Below are 17,248 nucleotides of genomic sequence, written 5' to 3' on the forward strand. Positions count from 1 at the left end.
ATGTGATTAATGTCACCTGAAAAAAACTGATTATCATTATTATTTCAGGAAAGTTAGTTAATTTGCATATTGTGTAAAACGAAACTATATCGTTTTACTTAATACAAATTGCAGCTTTTACCCCAAGTACAATCTTTCCACAAAGCCTTCAGAATGACTGACAGAGTGTCCCCGATACTGTGTGATACTTTAAATTAGGACCCATGGCAAACATGAACTCAATAATTAGTTCCATTTATTAAAACTGCATAGGCAGAATTGAGTTCTTTTGACTGGGGTCCCCGAGGACCCCAATACATTGGTATTTTTAAGAAGCACTAATTAAAGCAGTAACAGATAAAAAATGATATGAAGTCATTAGGAACAAATTGATTGACAAAGTCATGAAAAATTGGAATGATCAATGAATAAATCACCTGTGAGATATGACAAAAAGTAAACCTGTGGGGTCTGTGGGGACCACAATCGGTAGGATTAAGATTAAATAGGCCTATGTTGCAATCCATTTCAGCCAACCTTGTGCAGGATAAGGTAAAGTGGAGGGATCGACACAACTTCATAAGGATATGTACAATATCTCCATGTTATTGTTGTTGTTATTATTATTATTATTATTATTAGGCTATTACTATTATTTGTATTGTGGCATTGTAGCAGTAGCAGGGTCATACAAAAATGGAAATTAAAATGAAAAATAGCGCATACTGTGAGTTAAAAGAAAATTACATTAAAATAAAAGATTCAAACATCAAATTTGGAGCATAAGGCGAGCACGCATGTGCACAACGCGCGCACCCGACCCCTCTTCCATCAGTCTGTGAGTTGACAGAGGAGGTGCAGCACTTCTTAATTGGACTGCGCGAGTGTAAATTGTCCCCCATCAGCCTCTTGTGGATTTATGTGAAGACATGAAGACATCGAAGAAGAAGACTTAAGATAAGGTAAAATTTTAGAAAGATAACATTTAAGGATGACAAATTTTTGAAGTACGGCTACCCGTATTGTGAGCTAATAATGATGTAAAGACATTACTTATTATGGTCTCCAATTAAATCTGGTTCTCCAGCAGTAGAATTAAAAACTAACAGGGTGGGTAATGATGCTTAAAACAATTATATGTATTATCCTAATTCTTATGAACATTTGCTTAGTCTTCCACAGATAGTAAGCAGTGAAGTTACAGCCCCAGCTGCAGTATGTTCAGAGCTGTGTTTGGAAACAAGAAAGAAGGAGGAGGAGGAAAACGAGAAAAAAAGAACCAGAGACACCCAGGTAAGCAAAAACACCCGTAAACTACCTGTACAACAAAACTGTGGCACTTCAGCTCAAAAGCAAAGCCAGTATTGTACCTTTGGGCTTGTATCTTGGTCTTGCCTTCATTACATTCCATAATAATTTTGATCATGATAATGAAATGTGATTATTTTTTTCTGACTCTGTAATCAGAAATAATGGGAAATGGGGAAATGTATCTTACACCGTACACACTAGCGCTTGCATTATTTGATGGAAATATTCAGGTTCTCTTCTCTTGGGTGATTTAAGTAGAGCCAGTTCAATTAGCCTAATTCATGAGTGTGTTCCGTCCTTCATGCAGTGGCCCGATGCTTGCATTTAAAGTGTGTCAGGAGAAGTTAGAGTGGGTTAGGCAAACATTCTGACCTACTAAAAAAACATACTGAATCTCACAAGATATTTGTGAATGGGATATAGCTAAATTAGATCAATCTGTGCACTTGTTAGACATGTATTGTACCTACTGTGAACAAGCTTAATGTTTTGTTGGCAGGTCAGTGAAAAGTGATCAGTAAGGTGTGCTGAAAAATTGGAAGATTTTGCTTTTGAAGTGAAACTAAAATGTTTGTATTTTCACAGGGTGAAGTTGTCAACTTGCTGCAGTACAGAGGAGACAGTGGAGATAGATAATATAAGTAGAGCTCAGTATTAGAGCAACCATGTTGCTCATTAATATTTGATAATGTGCTGCTCTGGGTAGCAAGAACAGAGAGGAAGACAGAGAACTGTGTCAGTCTCATTAAAATGATATAGTATGTTTACAGTACATTGGAATTGCATTTGATATCACTCCTTCTCAAATGCTGATCACAGAAGGTTTTAATGATCCTTGTTAGGAGTTATGCAAGACCATATTTGGCAAATTTGTAATATTAGGTAGTAGAGTTCTGTGTCCTTGTTTTGCTTAGCCCCAGCAAAAACACTCATGTAAGGAAGGAAAAAGTGAACGACTAAATTATACTACAGGTAAAACTACTGCAATCTGGTATTATCAAAATAATTGACAATAAAGTCTCTGTAATTGGCTGGCTTGGCAAGCTCTCATGCACGGTAGTTATTTAAAGCACAGGATCATATTGAATGGCTGCAAAATATATTAAAATATTGAATTGAAATATAATAAGTCTAGCCTCTTTATTAAGCGTGATCCCATTCCTTTAAATAGATGTTCTGGCATTGCCAACTTTCCATTACCTCATTCAGCAATATGCCTCCAAGACAAGATATGTTCGCTCTGTCGCAGCCTTATATGAGGCATATTTAATACAGCTCCCTCTGCGATATGTTAAAGCTAATATACAGCCACAGTTGTGTTGACTCAACTCAGCCATTTAAACCACAATGGAGCTCTCTCATTATGCTGCTTTAACATTTACACTTGACCTTCTCCATCCCTCCACCTGTCTTTTCAACGTAGGTGTCGAGGTGTACACTCACAGCACTTTGCAGAGCAGTAGCGGCAGGCGGGCCGCACACCTCCAGGACCATGACGACTACACAGAAAGCCCGATAAAACTGAAGAGACTGACCAAGGGTGTGTCCATTTCTTTACCATCCTCGCCGCTTCTCCCTCGCCAGGCTGACATTGTTCCCTCCCAGTCCTGCATCAAGTTCCCAGGTGGGTTGATTTGAAATGGTAATAATGATACAAACAAAACACGTTCTCAGTATGAACCACTGAGTATGACAAGAATCTGTACATCAGGGAATAGCTGCAAAAATAGCAGAATACTTTCATGGGTTGCCTTGATTAGCAGAGAGCTTCTGTGCATTCAGCTGTTCCATACATGTGACAGCAATACAAGAGCATACAGACTATGCCCCCAGGGCCCAAAAACATGTGACAGATTGTCAGAGTAAATGATAGAACAAGATATCTGAAGGCAAGGAACCCCAATTAGGTAGGTCAATTTTGAGACCATCTTCTCTGAAAGAAACATTGGTTTGATCAGTCCAACGTTAGTTTGGTTCTGACTTGAGACCATTGTCTCATGTCATTTCTTCTCTTTCTTCCCATTTCATGTTGATCCTTGCCATCCACTGTTGAATTAATTCAAAATGACAAAAACAGTCTTTTAAAAAAGCTTTGTTAGTGTCTTGTTCGATATCTTTTCTTATTTAATTTTATAGTATCCTTTACATAAAAAACTGCTTTGTGAATGTTTTATAATTAAATAAAAATAACATCTTTTTGACAAATCCCTTTATTTATTACTTTTTATGTTATTCATTAGGTTAACACAAGATGTTTATCCTGTTTTAAAAAGTGTTGTAACTACTAAACACGTATACTTTGTGCATGTTTAAAGAAATATTTATTATTTGATAATGCAATCATCAAAACAAAACAAAAAAACATACGTAATACAAAAAGTTTTGTGACATTTTTAATGACGTAAACTCTAATAATTGTTGGATAAAAAGAAAACAAACTCTGTTTACCTGGTGTTCCTGATCTTAAAATACACACTAGGTGGCAGTGTCCTGCAGCAAGTTCAACCATTGAGAAAAAGCAGCTATTACATTTCATTGCATGCAGCACTGCCTTGTTTTCCCCAGTAGACTAAATGAACATGACAAGGAAAATTACAGCAAGTGAAAATATATACTGGCATGGCTTTTGTGTCTTAGGTAGTCATGCAAAATCAAATATGAAACAGTATGCCTGACTGGGCAGAGTGTTTCCATCCACTTACACGATTCAAACACTGAGTAACCTCGGGTGTGAAAATTCGGTACATTTCAGTGTTCACAAACATCTCATCCTTGTGAATGATCTCCAGTCCTAAAGAATCTGTGCTTCCAAGAATGCTCAGATGTTGTTGCATAAATTGAGACACACCCACACACATCAATATGAGTGCACTGCTGTCCCTGTCATCATACACACACACATACACACACATACATTAGCAGTGTTAATATATTATAGATAAACACCCACGGTACAGTGAATATTGTACTGTTTGCATGGCTTGCACTCTGTACATACTGCTTTATACTCCTGGGACACAATTCAAATTCTGCACCACAGATCTCATCTAGAGAGGCTTAATCTCTCTCCCCCCCCCCCCCCCCCCTCTCTCTCTCACTTTCTTTCATATCCCTCCCTATCTCCACCCTCAATCCCTCCCTCCTTCCCACCCTGCCAGCTCTCCCTCCCTCTCCTTTCTCCCTCTTTGCTGTGGCCGAAGGACGGGTAAGGAAGCTGGAGTATGTGGATGCCTCTTCCGATGCGAGAGAACCTCTTGTCTTTGCCTCGTGCCGTGGCAAGACAGACCACAGAGGTGAGAACAGGAGCGTGTGGGCGTGTGTTTAGCGTCATGTCTGTTTTCCAGGTATTGATCAGGGAAGCTGAATGAGACTGAATGGGGTAGAGGTGAGCGGAGGAAGGGTATGAAAGTGAGTGTGTGACTTTAATTACATCTAAAAGGCTTTGCATTAAGTTTTCCCTCTCAGGTGTGCATGGAGAGAATGATGTCTGTTGAATCCTCAGTGTATTATTTGGAGTGAATTTGTTTTATTACAGTTCCATCCGAGTCTTTCCCCTCACTTCTCTGCATGTTCATTGTACAATTAGGGTTAGATTACGACAAAAAAATGTGTAAATGCCTACATCTTTGCCAGCTTTCTTTATGTTTTTGACCAGAGGGCTACCCTAAGGCTAAACAGATTTCATGAGGCATCTTCCATCCCGGTTGCCAGGCACCTCTCAGCTTCCCGTTTCCAATGGCAACTGCTAGGTGGTTTGATGAATAGTACTGGACATTCAGTGTGTCCTCATATTACTCCAGATTGGATCTCAGTGCTCTGCTGACTAAATGCAAAGTTTTCTCTCCTCCCCTTCTTTGAAATACACATCCAACCTCTCTACCCAAGTCTTTAGCAGCGTTTCCAACTGAAAAATGTATCGGGAAAGGCTATAATTGGGGTGCCTTATGGAACAAAAATGGCCAGGCTTGCCTGACCATTGACCTTCATCCTCTCAAGGCTAGGCTTGTGTTTTGAACACAATGGGGTTGAATATAAGAGCAATGTGATGTTGCACCTTTTTTAAAAGGAGAGAGTTAGCCAGTGAGAACCAATGAGAAAGAATCAGTGGAAGGAGTGCGAAATGAGTGTGATGTCTAAATGCAAAGATGTTTGTGAGGAGGAGTGAGCTGTTCCTGTAATCCGTGATGTCCTGTCATCCTGTTTATATGCCTACTCAATATGCATGTTACTCAGCTGATAACAGTACATCGATGAGGCGTGAGAACTGAGGAATGTATTGCTCAGCTGGTTAAGGCACAGTAATGAGATGTGAGAACTGTTACAGCCTCTGCTCTGCAGAGATGAGCGCGGACCTTAGAGGAGCTGGGGTTGGAGGTCAAAGCATCAGGGAGCCTTAAACAGTGATAAATGAATGCAGCACATGGCCTGTGTCAGCCAATCTCTCCAGGAGCAACAGCAAAGACAGAGCCAAGGCACTCCTTCTCTCTGCTCTTGAGTCGACACGGAGCTCATTGAAATTCACAACCCGTCTCTTAACCGAGAGCACCTGGCAGGCGTGTGCACAGGCAAACTCACAACCTCACACAACCTCTTTCTGCTGCCTCAACCAGGGACTGGAAAGCCACAGTCTGTGCATTCATAATCAGGACAGCTGGGGCTGTGCTGACCTGTGGATGCGTGCATTTCTCGCAGTCCACTAGTGATGCTGCTGGGTGGGAACCTCACGAGCGGACCAAACTGAAACGAGAGCATCAGTTAGATAGCGGCTTCATCTGGCCTGCCGTGTTTCCATATGCCTGTTAATCCGTGTGTCCTGAATGTGTGTGTGTTCCAGACCTCCACGTGGAGCCCCAGCCGGGCTCCTCCCTTTCTACCCAGGAACTGATGACCAGACTATGCTTCTTATTGGGAGAAGAAACACCCGGCACTGCTAGCTCTCCTATGGAGGACAGGAGGGAAAAGAAGGTAGGGCAGCATATTGATTTACTAGCCTTTTGCTGTCATACCATATATAAGGGTGATGGATGGTTTATCAAACAACCTTTTTTTTTTGTCCTCACATTGCCAGAACAATCTTAGTTTTTTTTTTCTTCTTTAATCATTTAAACATGACTCACTGTAGACTGATTGATTTTGTCTTAAATTTAACTGTGTGCAAAGAAACACTGTGTTGAACACTGTATGTGATCTGACCACTCTAATCCCCTGTGGAAAAATTGATCGATGTATATCTTGGAACATCATTAATTATCCTTCTGCATTGCTCCATTTCTATAATCTTGCCATGTTAGTTTAACCCTTCTGTATGAGAGTTATTGCATGTGCTTATGTCTCTCCATCTCTATGCCTTTACATTGCTCAGCCTTGGCCCATTTTCTCAGCCTCATTCCACCACCTGAGCTCCAGATACAGTCAGTTTCACAGAGATAGCAAGGCTCATATGAGGAATGTGGGTTGTCCTGGCTAAGATAGATGAGGCTCTGGTATAAAGGGAATAACAGTGAGCTGTTTCAACTCTGCTGCCTTGTCTCCCTACAGTCTCTGCGTTGCAGAAATGTTGCATCAGTAATGAAGAGACCTGAAATGCACGTGACCAACTACAAGGATAAGGAATATGAAATAAGACTGTTTTTTTTTTCTTTGTAGAAAACATTTCAGTTTATTAACAAAAATGTCTAAAGATGTTTTGAGAAGATTTAGATCTTTTCTGCACACATCTCATGGCTCTTTTACCACCACTTTTCATGGGAAAAGTCACATTAATAATACATACCAATAAATACATATGTCAGAAGTTATTTGAAATATTTTTAAATACAGTACCTGTGAAATATACCTCTCTAAGGGGCAGGCTGAATAAATACTATACATAAAACAGAAATAACATTCGCGAAAAATAGGCATTACTATTCTAGGAACAACTATAGCCTCAAAAGTGACCATTTAGTCGAACCGACACCTCTGACACAATCTCAACAAAAGTATAACAATATAAGCTTAACAAAAGCAGGATTAAATGCGGGGCTATTATAGTAGATTGCAGTATCCACTATTGTGCAAATGTTACCTCATGTATGTATTTTCTTTACTCTTGAGAAGATTTCTTAAAAGGCTCCTTCAGTCAATCAATAGATGTAATACTTCTGAGAACAAGCCTTGATGTCAGTTGAAAGAATATTTTCAGCGTCTTCGTCCTCTTTTTTTTTTTGTAGTTTTTACCACTATGTTGACTTACTGTGTTTAAAACCCCCTCTTAATTCCTTGCTCCGTAGTAGAGCTTTACTTACAGTACCGCCATGTTGCCAGAAGTGCTGCTGTCCAAACACACACAGAGTACTAACTCCAAAAAGCAACTGAGGCAAGACCTTTCAATTTAATAACACTGCATTGGGATGTTAGATTTCCCATTTCTGAGACACATTTCGAGATTATATATATCATTTTAACTAGCATTCAAGTTGTCAGATGCTGTATTCACTGGATTTTCTGTACTTAATGTACATCCTTGCATCAACTACATCCTATGAAAATTTTCACATCTCCTCTTTAAGTCAGCTCTGTGTGGGACAGCAGTGTATGTGTGTGTGTGTGTGTGTACAGTGGCTTTTACAGTAAATTGTAAATGTCGACAGCGAGTGATTTAGTTTTTGAACACAGCCTGCTGTCATCATGAAAAACTTGGGAAATGACAGCCAGGATGAAAATAACTGGAATTATCCTTTCATTTCCCATCTGTGTGCACACTCAAACGTGCTCAGTCACAATCACACAAAACAGTGTGCATGAAGGCAAACGCAGTCACACAGAAGGGTGTGCGGTTGAAAAGGGAGGCAACTGACACTATTAATTTACAACACTAAGAATGTTTCTCTTCTTTCGCCTTGCACATAGTTTTGAGTCCCTCTCTCTGTCTTAACTTCATGTCACTTTGGTCATTTACACATATCTTTCTGCTTTTTTTTTTTCAGTGTGATACCTCCGCTCAGGGGGGGAGTCCCAGCTCCACTCTGACCTGCAGCACTGCCTCTCCCTGTTCAGAGAGCCCCTCTTCCACCCTGAGCACCAGTGTTGGAGGCCAACAGTTGCCCCAGCCTTTACCACTGCCTTCACCCCACTGTGGCTCCAGCACCAGCCCCAGTGAGACCCTCTCCAACCCTGTATCCAGCCCTGCTCCTGGAACCATCACCGGGAGCAGCCCTGGGCCTCCTCCTCAAAGCCCCACCTCCACCCTGGAGAGCAAGGATAGTGGAATCATAGGTGAGAGTTGCTGCTGGCCAGGTTTTCAAATGTTTTATCCACAGTGAACGGGGTTAGTTAAATTTAGATTATCTTTATACTAGGTGAAGCATGTCTAATACAAAAGCAGAGCCACGCATCACTAAAATAGAAAATGGGAGCTAAAAAACCAATCAGCGGTCGGCCTAGTTAACTCTATATGGAAGCACTTACCTCATCGGAAATCCTAAATATGACTGATGTCTCTAAAGTGCCACACCTTCCTACATGGATATAGATGAAGAAATAAAGTTAGATGGAGCATCACTTAGTTTTAAGTCCTTGTCAAATGTGTACCTCTACCCCACAGCTAGTTTCTCTATGTTGCTTGTGCCACTTCAGCCTCAAGGCTTCAGCTCCCTCCTGTCAAAACTGGGACACTGCTGTCTTTGTTGCTTAGGGGTCTGATTCTCCTAAAATAGGCCAAGTTTTTCTCTCTAAATAGACTTTGTATTTATAGTTAAATAAAAAAAGGGCAAAGGGCTCATCAACCCTTTGATTGATGAGTTTTGAGTGTACAATTGATAAAACAAAGAGGTGTATTTTATTGCTGCTTGAGTGAATGCTTTTTTAAGTGCTCTAACTTCAATTCCCGTTGAGGGCTGTGCTTAGTTTTGGGTCTGGAAAATACAAACAACTGGAAATTACAATCATCCTCAGATTTGATTTGTTTTGATTCTTGTTTTTATGGCTGCCCTACCTACTCTGTATTTCCTTTGTGTGGCTCAGCAACCATCACAAGTTCCTCTGAGAATGAGGAGCGCAGCATCTCAAGTGCGGATCTGATCAAGGACGAAGGCCTGGGGGTCAGTGCTGGTGTAATGGGCCATACAGGCGAGGACCACCATCCTGGGGCCATCAGAGACAATCTGACAGCCCAACCAGATGAGACCTTACCTAGAACTGAGCTCATGGAGCCCAGGACTCCACCCGCACCGAAGAGACCCCTCCCACAGCACCACATACACGGCACTTCCTCCCTCATGATGCCCCGTCCAAATTCTGTGGCAGGTATGTGTTCATCTGTTATTTTGCGATATTAGGAATAGTTGGAAAATATGATTAATCACTTTGCAGTGTGTAAGAGGAGAAGATTGATACCACCCATATATTTGTGCATTTAATATGAAGCTGGAGACAGCAGCTGTTTAGTTTAGTTTAGCATAAAGACTGGAGACAGGGGGAAAAAACTAACTTGGCTCTGTCCAATGGTAAAAAATCAGCCTTCCAGCACCTCTAAAGCTCATTAATTAACATGTTACATCTCATTTGTTTAATCCATACAAAAACTGAGGTGTAAAAATTACAATCTTGTCACTGTGAGGTTGCCAGGCAACCAGCAGAGACTCCAGGAGGTCACTTCTCCCAGCCAAGAAATAGTCTCTCACATAACCCCCTGTAAAACCACAACTTGTCGTTTTTACACTACATAGTTTTTGTACGGTTTAAACTAACATGATATGTGTGTTGGCAGGTGGATTTTTATAACTTTTGAGAGAGCAAAACTAGCTATTTCCTTCTGTTTCCAGTGTTTATGTTAAACTACGCTTACTGGCTGCTGGCTTCAGCTTCATATTGAACTGACATCTAACTCTCTAACTCAAGAAAGCAAATAAGCGTATTTCCCAAAATGTCAAACAATTTCTTAAACAATGAGGTTAAGAAGGAGAAGATAGCAAATATTGGGATGTCTCATCTGAACACTTGTATAATGAGATGCTGAAGCTACATTATACAGTCAATCAAGTATGTTAATGAGAGTATGAATGTGATAGCTATGACCATGGTGAAAAATTAACAAATCAGTAATTATTTACTTAATAATAAATTGATCAAATTGATTGTTGATTTGCCAATTATTCATCCGATACAGAGAGAGTATAATTTGAACTCTGTGATGCAGAACTAAACTTCATTGCACCATGTTGGTGCTCCACTTACCACTGAGGCTGGATACAACACAGTGAGCAGAACCAGCTAAATATCCTGGGAGGCCTCCAGTTGTCATAAAATACCCCCATCCTCTCCAGTCACGATCTTTGCGGGTGCACAAGGCTCTTTTCCTTCCCTTAGATGTCAGTTCATTTGTGGTGGGAGCAAAAAAAAGAGATTCCCTAAAGAGTGGATTCACAGTAACGCCTGCCAGTTTCTTCTGTCAGCTGGTGCTTTCATTTAGGCAGCCTTGATGGGATTCAGAATAAGGATGAAGCTAGCTACATAGTACTGTAGCTGCTAGAATTTACTCCACAATCATGAGAGATGAGAACATACAGTAGAGTAACGGCGTACATTTACATAATGATACACATTAGGAGACCAGAGATAAAAGGAAACTTGAATTATTCCCATGTGAAAAATTGAGTTGTTGTAGTAGCAATGTTGTCAGGCTACAAACAAGTTTATAACAAATGAAGGTTTTCTAATTCTATGCTGCAGTCCTTAAAATTTTAAATTTAAACTCAGAAAATGTATGCTATTATTTATAATGAAAATGTAGCCCATACATTAGATAGAGTAATGCAAAACGGCAACACTAACAGCAGTAGAACATCAGGAGAAAACAAACACAGAATATGTTGATTACAATCTGAGCATATTCCAATTATACCACTATATAACATAAAATTGCAGATGTACTGGTTTAATTTTGCATTTACTCACTGAACATCTTATTAAAGGCTAGAACAGATGGAGGCTCCATTTCCTTAAGTGACCACGTGTACTGTGCATGTTCCATACTTTCTCTCTTTTAATTGTAATCCTAATAACCAAATCCCTCCTTGGGCTGGTTCCTCCTCATCTGTGAACATTCATGTGTAGAAATCAAGATCAACATGACCTGCGCTCTCATGTTACAGATGTTGGTTCCCCGAGTTAGGAAGAAACTGGGTGAAAAAGCTTTTAAATACACTGCCTCTTCCTCCTGAAACATTGTCAGAGCGGATTACTATTGGAGAATTTAAGTCCATTTTAATGGATTGAGAAAATAACACTCTTGGTCAATGTGGTTGCTCTTAAATTTTTGTACCTGTTTATGCATCTTAACTGGATTTTGTCCATAATCTTGTATTGCATATTAACTGGATATTGTGTTCACTCATTTGTAGTGTGTGACAGTTGTATTCATCTGTTTATGTTGTTTGTATTTATTGCTGTAACAATGTTTAAACTGCTCTCTTGGCCAGATCTCTCTTTAATCTCAATGTGACTTTTTACCGTGTTAAATAAAGGAAAAGAAAGAATCAGATGAGGAGTTGAAAGATCATATGTTCCTTGAAGTTTCCTGATATAAAAGCAGGTTTTTGCAAGCATGGGAATACAGAAGGTAGCTGAAGACAGTTTGCAGAGTCAATACGAGTTACCTGCTTCATCACCCTCCTAGTGGACTGAGACTAAGGCCATTTTGCCAGGAAGCGGTGTGTAGTATGGCTGTCAGAGGAGAGTGTCGAACTTTCTGTGGACGGTGCACGGTAGCTGCATCAGCCACAGATGCATATTGTTGTGTCATCCAGAATTTCAGTATATCTTTCTGATATTCAAAGTCCAAAGAGTCTTTCACAAGGGGTCCAGGATGCTGCCCTAGTCTTTATTGTGTGAGCGGTCAATGCCACTGGCCCATAAGAACACTGGAGCGTCTCTTCTCTGGTAATGGGGACAATGCAGGAGGTTTTCTGCTGTGGGTGCACCATCTGCAAATTCAAGTTGAGGTTGAAAAGGTTCTAGAGAATCTGTGCTATATGGGTTTTCTTGTGATTTGAGCGTTATGGGGCTGATGTTATCAGGGATGCAAGGGGCAGGGCCCGAGGCTGTGTTGACCTTTAAAGCGATGAAGGATCAGCAGGGGCTCTAGGGTAATCAGTCACACTGTCATGAGCGGGGGGACAGAGAGGTAGGCAGTGTGAGTGTGGAATAGGTGGTGATGGTGACCAGATCTGTCCTAGAATCCCTCTGTCAAACCTTTTTTTTTAACTCTTTCACTTTATCCTCGGTCCACTCAGCCATTTGGCTTGGTTGTCTTTAGCCAGCAATCTTTCTCATCCCACTCCACACCTCCTTCACACTATTTTGCTGCAGACTGTTCTCCAACCTCTCACTGTGGATGTTCTTTCAATCCTCAGTTCTCCACTTCAGCTCTCGCTTGACAATTAATTTCCTCCGTGTCCCCGGTCTTAAAAGGCTTCCTCTTCTACCTTTTGAAAGGGATTTTGATGTTTTTAGTTGTCCAGGGTTTATTATTGGCTTTTCGCTGATATGTTTTTCTTTTATCATAGAGTAATTGCATGGTCATACTGTAACAGATTCGTCTTGCATTAGGGAGTCCACTGGATACTCCACAGAGCAGGTCCCATGTGCTTTCAACAGCCCTGTGAATTGTAATATATCCTCAGTAGCGTCTGACCACAGTCTCACACTCTACCAAAGTGTTGAAAGGGTGATGGAACTGTTTATACCCTTAGTATTAGCAAAATGCAAGTTCAGTTTGTCCTTTTCTATGTTCTAAATTAAGATAAAAGAAGGCAGGGTCTAGTGTTACACTATTAAGTAAACAAAGAATTGCAGCATACATAATGTCAGCCCAGGGAGCACACAATTACGTTTCATGTTGAGTGTGGAGCGATTTGGTGATTTGTCATGACGAGGGATGCTTAAGAACGTCGCTGGCCCGGCATCTTCAGACTGCAACCATAATTGCTGCTTTAAAGCTTTAAGCCTATAACAGCTCAAAGATGTACTGCAGCTCCCACAGATGCACAGAGATTACCAATGACTGCATTTAACATATACTGTGAGATAATGTGAGATGATCAGCTGTCCAGGGGATGCACTTTCTTGCCCACCGCCTGTTTGATTGATATATATACAGTATCTTATAGATGAGTGCAATGTTGTTCAGGCCTCTTTTTTATCCCACTCCAAAAGGATTAGAGACAACAGTAATGCCAGATTTTCAGATTTTGCACAGGATTTTAAAAATATTATAGTAATGAATGAATGACATGGTCAAGTCTGTGACTTGCCATTGAAAACAAACTCTTAAATAACAAAAACAATAGAGATTCTGTTCATGTCATTTACCATGCAGCTCAGCTCTATTTTGATAGTAATACTATGTATACTAGGTCTGTTCACTATTTCTCAGTACAGTGAGATGTATCCACCTTCCAAACAACATGGAATAGCTAATAGAAGACCAAAATATTTTTAAAATGTGTATCCGAGAAGTCTCAGTGAGCACAGTAACTTCCGATGCAGTGCATGTAATCAGGTTAGCTGGTTCTCTGCCACACTTGGATTCATAAACCACACAGATTAGATTCCCCTTCATTAATAGAGAGACAGAGAACTACAAACAGCCTAAGACAAACTAGATCAGAGGCTCCTAATTCTTCTCTTGTCAACCGCTCCAAAGACAGATCAACAAGAATTCAGTTTTACTCCACAAGCTCCATCTGAGCAGGTTTTGTTTCAAATTAAACTACATTAAGTAGAGAAAAACTGTATCTTTCCCCAGGCATTCTGACATGTGAGTTGGTTTCCGACATGTGAATCAGTCCCATTTTTGTTGCATTTTATACCCACCTCTGTTCTATCTTCCCCAGTGACTCCTGGCAGAATAAATAAAGGCAGAAACTGCCAAAAAAAAGAGAAAAAAAATCAAAAGATCTCAAAATCTGAGTGCACATAAAAGTGTATATACCAGTAAAATGTAAGGCAATGCTATTAAACAGCCAGGCAACAAATGCTGCTTTAATTGAAATGAATGTATGGACTGTTTTTTTTAGACTGTTGTGATCTTCTACTGAATTGAATGTCTAGAAATATGTTGGTAATATTTTGTCTCCAACATATTTTGTCAACAAATTATTAAAAAATCCTTACAATACAATGTGCAGTACAAACTACAGGCTCAAGAGTAACAATAGAGTTTACATTACAACATTGTAAGGTTTTACAGAGTGAAGATATTCATTCATTCATTTCAAGAACTGTTGTATCAGATTGTATTACATTGCACAAGGCTTTCTGTTTCTCTTGTCTCTCCGTGTCTTGCTGCATAATAATGTGCTATAATTAATAATGAAAATAGACTATAAATTTTAAAATAAAATAAAAACTTTATGAACCAGTGCACTACACTAAGCATATTTCCTTATTATTCACAACAGCCTGGACTTAAGACTCAGCCAAATGTCTTGAGCATTGCAGAAAGTAAGTCTGGCTGACCTGTAAACTCTGTAGTGTGTGTGGGTGGATAGATAGGCGAATGTAGGAGTAAACAACTCTCTCTTTTTGTAGCTCTTCTGTACTACATGTTCTTCGTTTTATTTATTATGTTGGCTTTCATGTGGCTTATTTAATTAAGTTAAAAGAATGTGATCCTTTTACTGACATCAAATACATTTTTGCATTATAGCCGGTGATGTATTTCCACTGAGTATCACAAATTCTCATGTCCAGACATGTGAGACAGTATGAAAAATTGGTCATTTCAAACTCTCTTTAGATTGAGATTGCAGAGTGTGAATTGCTGTTTTCTTTTCTTTTTCCTTTCTCTTCCTTTTCCTCTCTCAAGGTCATTGAGCATTTATTATTGAGAACAAAAACTGTTTATGTCTCACGTCTCCATGGATACAATAGTTGACTCCAGCAATGGATTTGACACTTGTGTGATATGCATGTGTATCTTTGCACATTTCCTGCATCTCTCGCTCTCTCACACTCTCAATCCGTTCCCACCCGCTCTCTCTTTACAGCAACCAGCTCCACTAGACTGGAGGATTTGAATTATCTGGACAACCAAAGGGCTGCTGGACACAGGGGCTCCGTCCGCAAACACAACACAGCTGGACGCACAAATGATGACTCCAAAGGTATTTTGTGGCTTAACCTTGGGGTGAAATCGTTGTGTAAATATAGCTTGGTGCAGGAACATCTGTGGACCTGTGTTGAACACAGTCAGACGTACAAGCAGATACCCAATGTCACTGTCTAAATTACATAGTAATTCATCCTTATATAGCGTTAACTCTTTTCTCTCTCTCTGTCTAGGGAGATTGGTACCATTCAAACAAGCTGACATCATGCTAAAGCCGCTGCTGTTTGAAGTCCCCGGCATCACCGCAGAAACACCCTTTGTGGGCCGGGACTGGCTCTTCACACGTCTGGACGAGGTCTTGAGAAAAACAAGCAGCTGTGAAGGACGAGGCGCTGTCATTGTGGGTAACGCAGGATCCGGAAAGACTGCTATCATCTGGCGGCTGGTGACACTCAGCTGTCATGGTATGCGCACACCACAGGGAGGTCCCAGCATCCCTCACAGCCCCAGCTCCTCCCCTAAATGTAAGACTAAAATCCTTATTCGCAGCAGCATGGTTTGTTTTTGTGTGTATCTCAAAACATTAGCGTAAGACAGTGCACGTAGTTGTATGCCGTAATTGGAATTCATACGTTCTCTAGTGTGCTCTAGTCAGGTCAGATTCTTGCAAGATATTGGGAGAAATATCGCTTTTTGGGAAGTGGTTAGTAACTAGGTCACGCACTCTTCTTTCAAGTTCTCCCCTGAGGTTTCTCTGCTGATTGCAGTTGTGTAAGGGGACTGAGATTGTTGTTTTTTTTCTTTTCATGAGTGGCACTGGAACAGTTCTTTTGTCTGGAAAAAATAATCCTCTCATACAACCAGCTATTGCACATACATACGTGACACACCTGGAGTTATAAGAATAACAACAACCACAAATGCAGATGTTTAAAAAATCGCTTTCTACCTATGTCTATGTCTTTTCCTGCACTGCAAAAGGAAATACTGTTTGGACTGTAGGCTAAAGGCAAAGCTGTACATAAAACTGTCAGCCTGACATTGTTCTAAAGTGGTGCCTAAAAAGAATACAGAGCCATTCATTTTTCAGCACCACTGCATTATTCATTAATATCTGCACTATATGTTGTCATTTTGATTTAAATTTTTACAGGAGCTATACTGTAGCATGAGGTGTGGGGGAATGAAAGCTGATCATTCTGCACTCTTTGAAACAAACACTTTTCCTGTCATCTAATGTGGTTTTGCTAAATGTACTATCTTCCAGTCTTGCTTAAAGATGCACTAATTAATTGGAGCAGTTTAATTGTGTTTCTTCATAGACTTCACTCCTGACATTCCTTTGCTTACACCAGAGACTTCATCTAACGAGTATAAATGGCAGCTTTGCGTTTGTTGTTGTTGCTTTGCACTCTGTTCAGGTGGGGATAGGCAGGGAAAAGCAGCCTCCAAACAGCCAGCCGATTCCCAAACCAACCAGAGTGCTGTTGCAGGAACAAGCGATAGTATGGCACAGAGGAAGGAGGCTGTCAGATGCTTAGCTGCCAAGGTACTTCAACACACACATGCACACAGACGTTTGTATTTTAATACTTGTGAGGACCGTCAGTTACATAATTTGTTCTCTAGTCCCCTAACTCTTAGCTTAAAGCAATAGTTTGACATTTTTGGAAATATGCTTATTGACTTTCTTGCAGAGAGCTGGATGAGAAGATTGATCCCACTCTAATGTCTGTACGCTAAATATGAAGGGTAGCTTAGCTTAGCATAAACACTAGAAACAGGGGCAAACAGCTAGCCTGGCTCTGTCCAAAGGTCGTTTGTTTAATCCATATAAAAACCGAAGTGTAAAAATGGCAATTTGCT

At 40.3% G+C, this 17,248-nt stretch overlaps 1 protein-coding gene across 5 annotated transcripts in view; it reads left to right on the top strand.

The window, feature by feature from the left end:
* The first annotated feature begins 175 nt into the window (after window positions 1-175).
* The window catches only part of LOC121912825 (protein TANC1-like), a 37,374-nt gene continuing 20,301 nt past the window's right edge, over window positions 176-17,248 (top strand). Inside the window, exons 1-10 of one of the 5 annotated variants that reach the window (XM_042435325.1) lie at window positions 176-941; window positions 1,152-1,272; window positions 2,714-2,914; window positions 4,449-4,583; window positions 6,125-6,255; window positions 8,259-8,547; window positions 9,295-9,576; window positions 15,321-15,437; window positions 15,616-15,906; window positions 16,804-16,931. In XM_042435325.1, coding sequence (XP_042291259.1) covers window positions 1,197-1,272; window positions 2,714-2,914; window positions 4,449-4,583; window positions 6,125-6,255; window positions 8,259-8,547; window positions 9,295-9,576; window positions 15,321-15,437; window positions 15,616-15,906; window positions 16,804-16,931 — 1,650 coding nt within the window. In that variant the 5' untranslated portion in view covers window positions 176-941; window positions 1,152-1,196. Of the gene's footprint in view, window positions 942-1,151; window positions 1,273-1,875; window positions 2,915-4,448; window positions 4,584-6,124; window positions 6,256-8,258; window positions 8,548-9,294; window positions 9,577-15,320; window positions 15,438-15,615; window positions 15,907-16,803; window positions 16,932-17,248 lie in introns of those variants that run through there. The other 4 variants (XM_042435570.1, XM_042435493.1, XM_042435647.1 and 1 more) reach the window with 4 other exon arrangements.

The sequence above is a fragment of the Thunnus maccoyii genome, chromosome 1 (genome assembly GCF_910596095.1).
Source record: "Thunnus maccoyii chromosome 1, fThuMac1.1, whole genome shotgun sequence".
Taxonomy (NCBI): Eukaryota; Metazoa; Chordata; class Actinopteri; order Scombriformes; family Scombridae; genus Thunnus; species Thunnus maccoyii.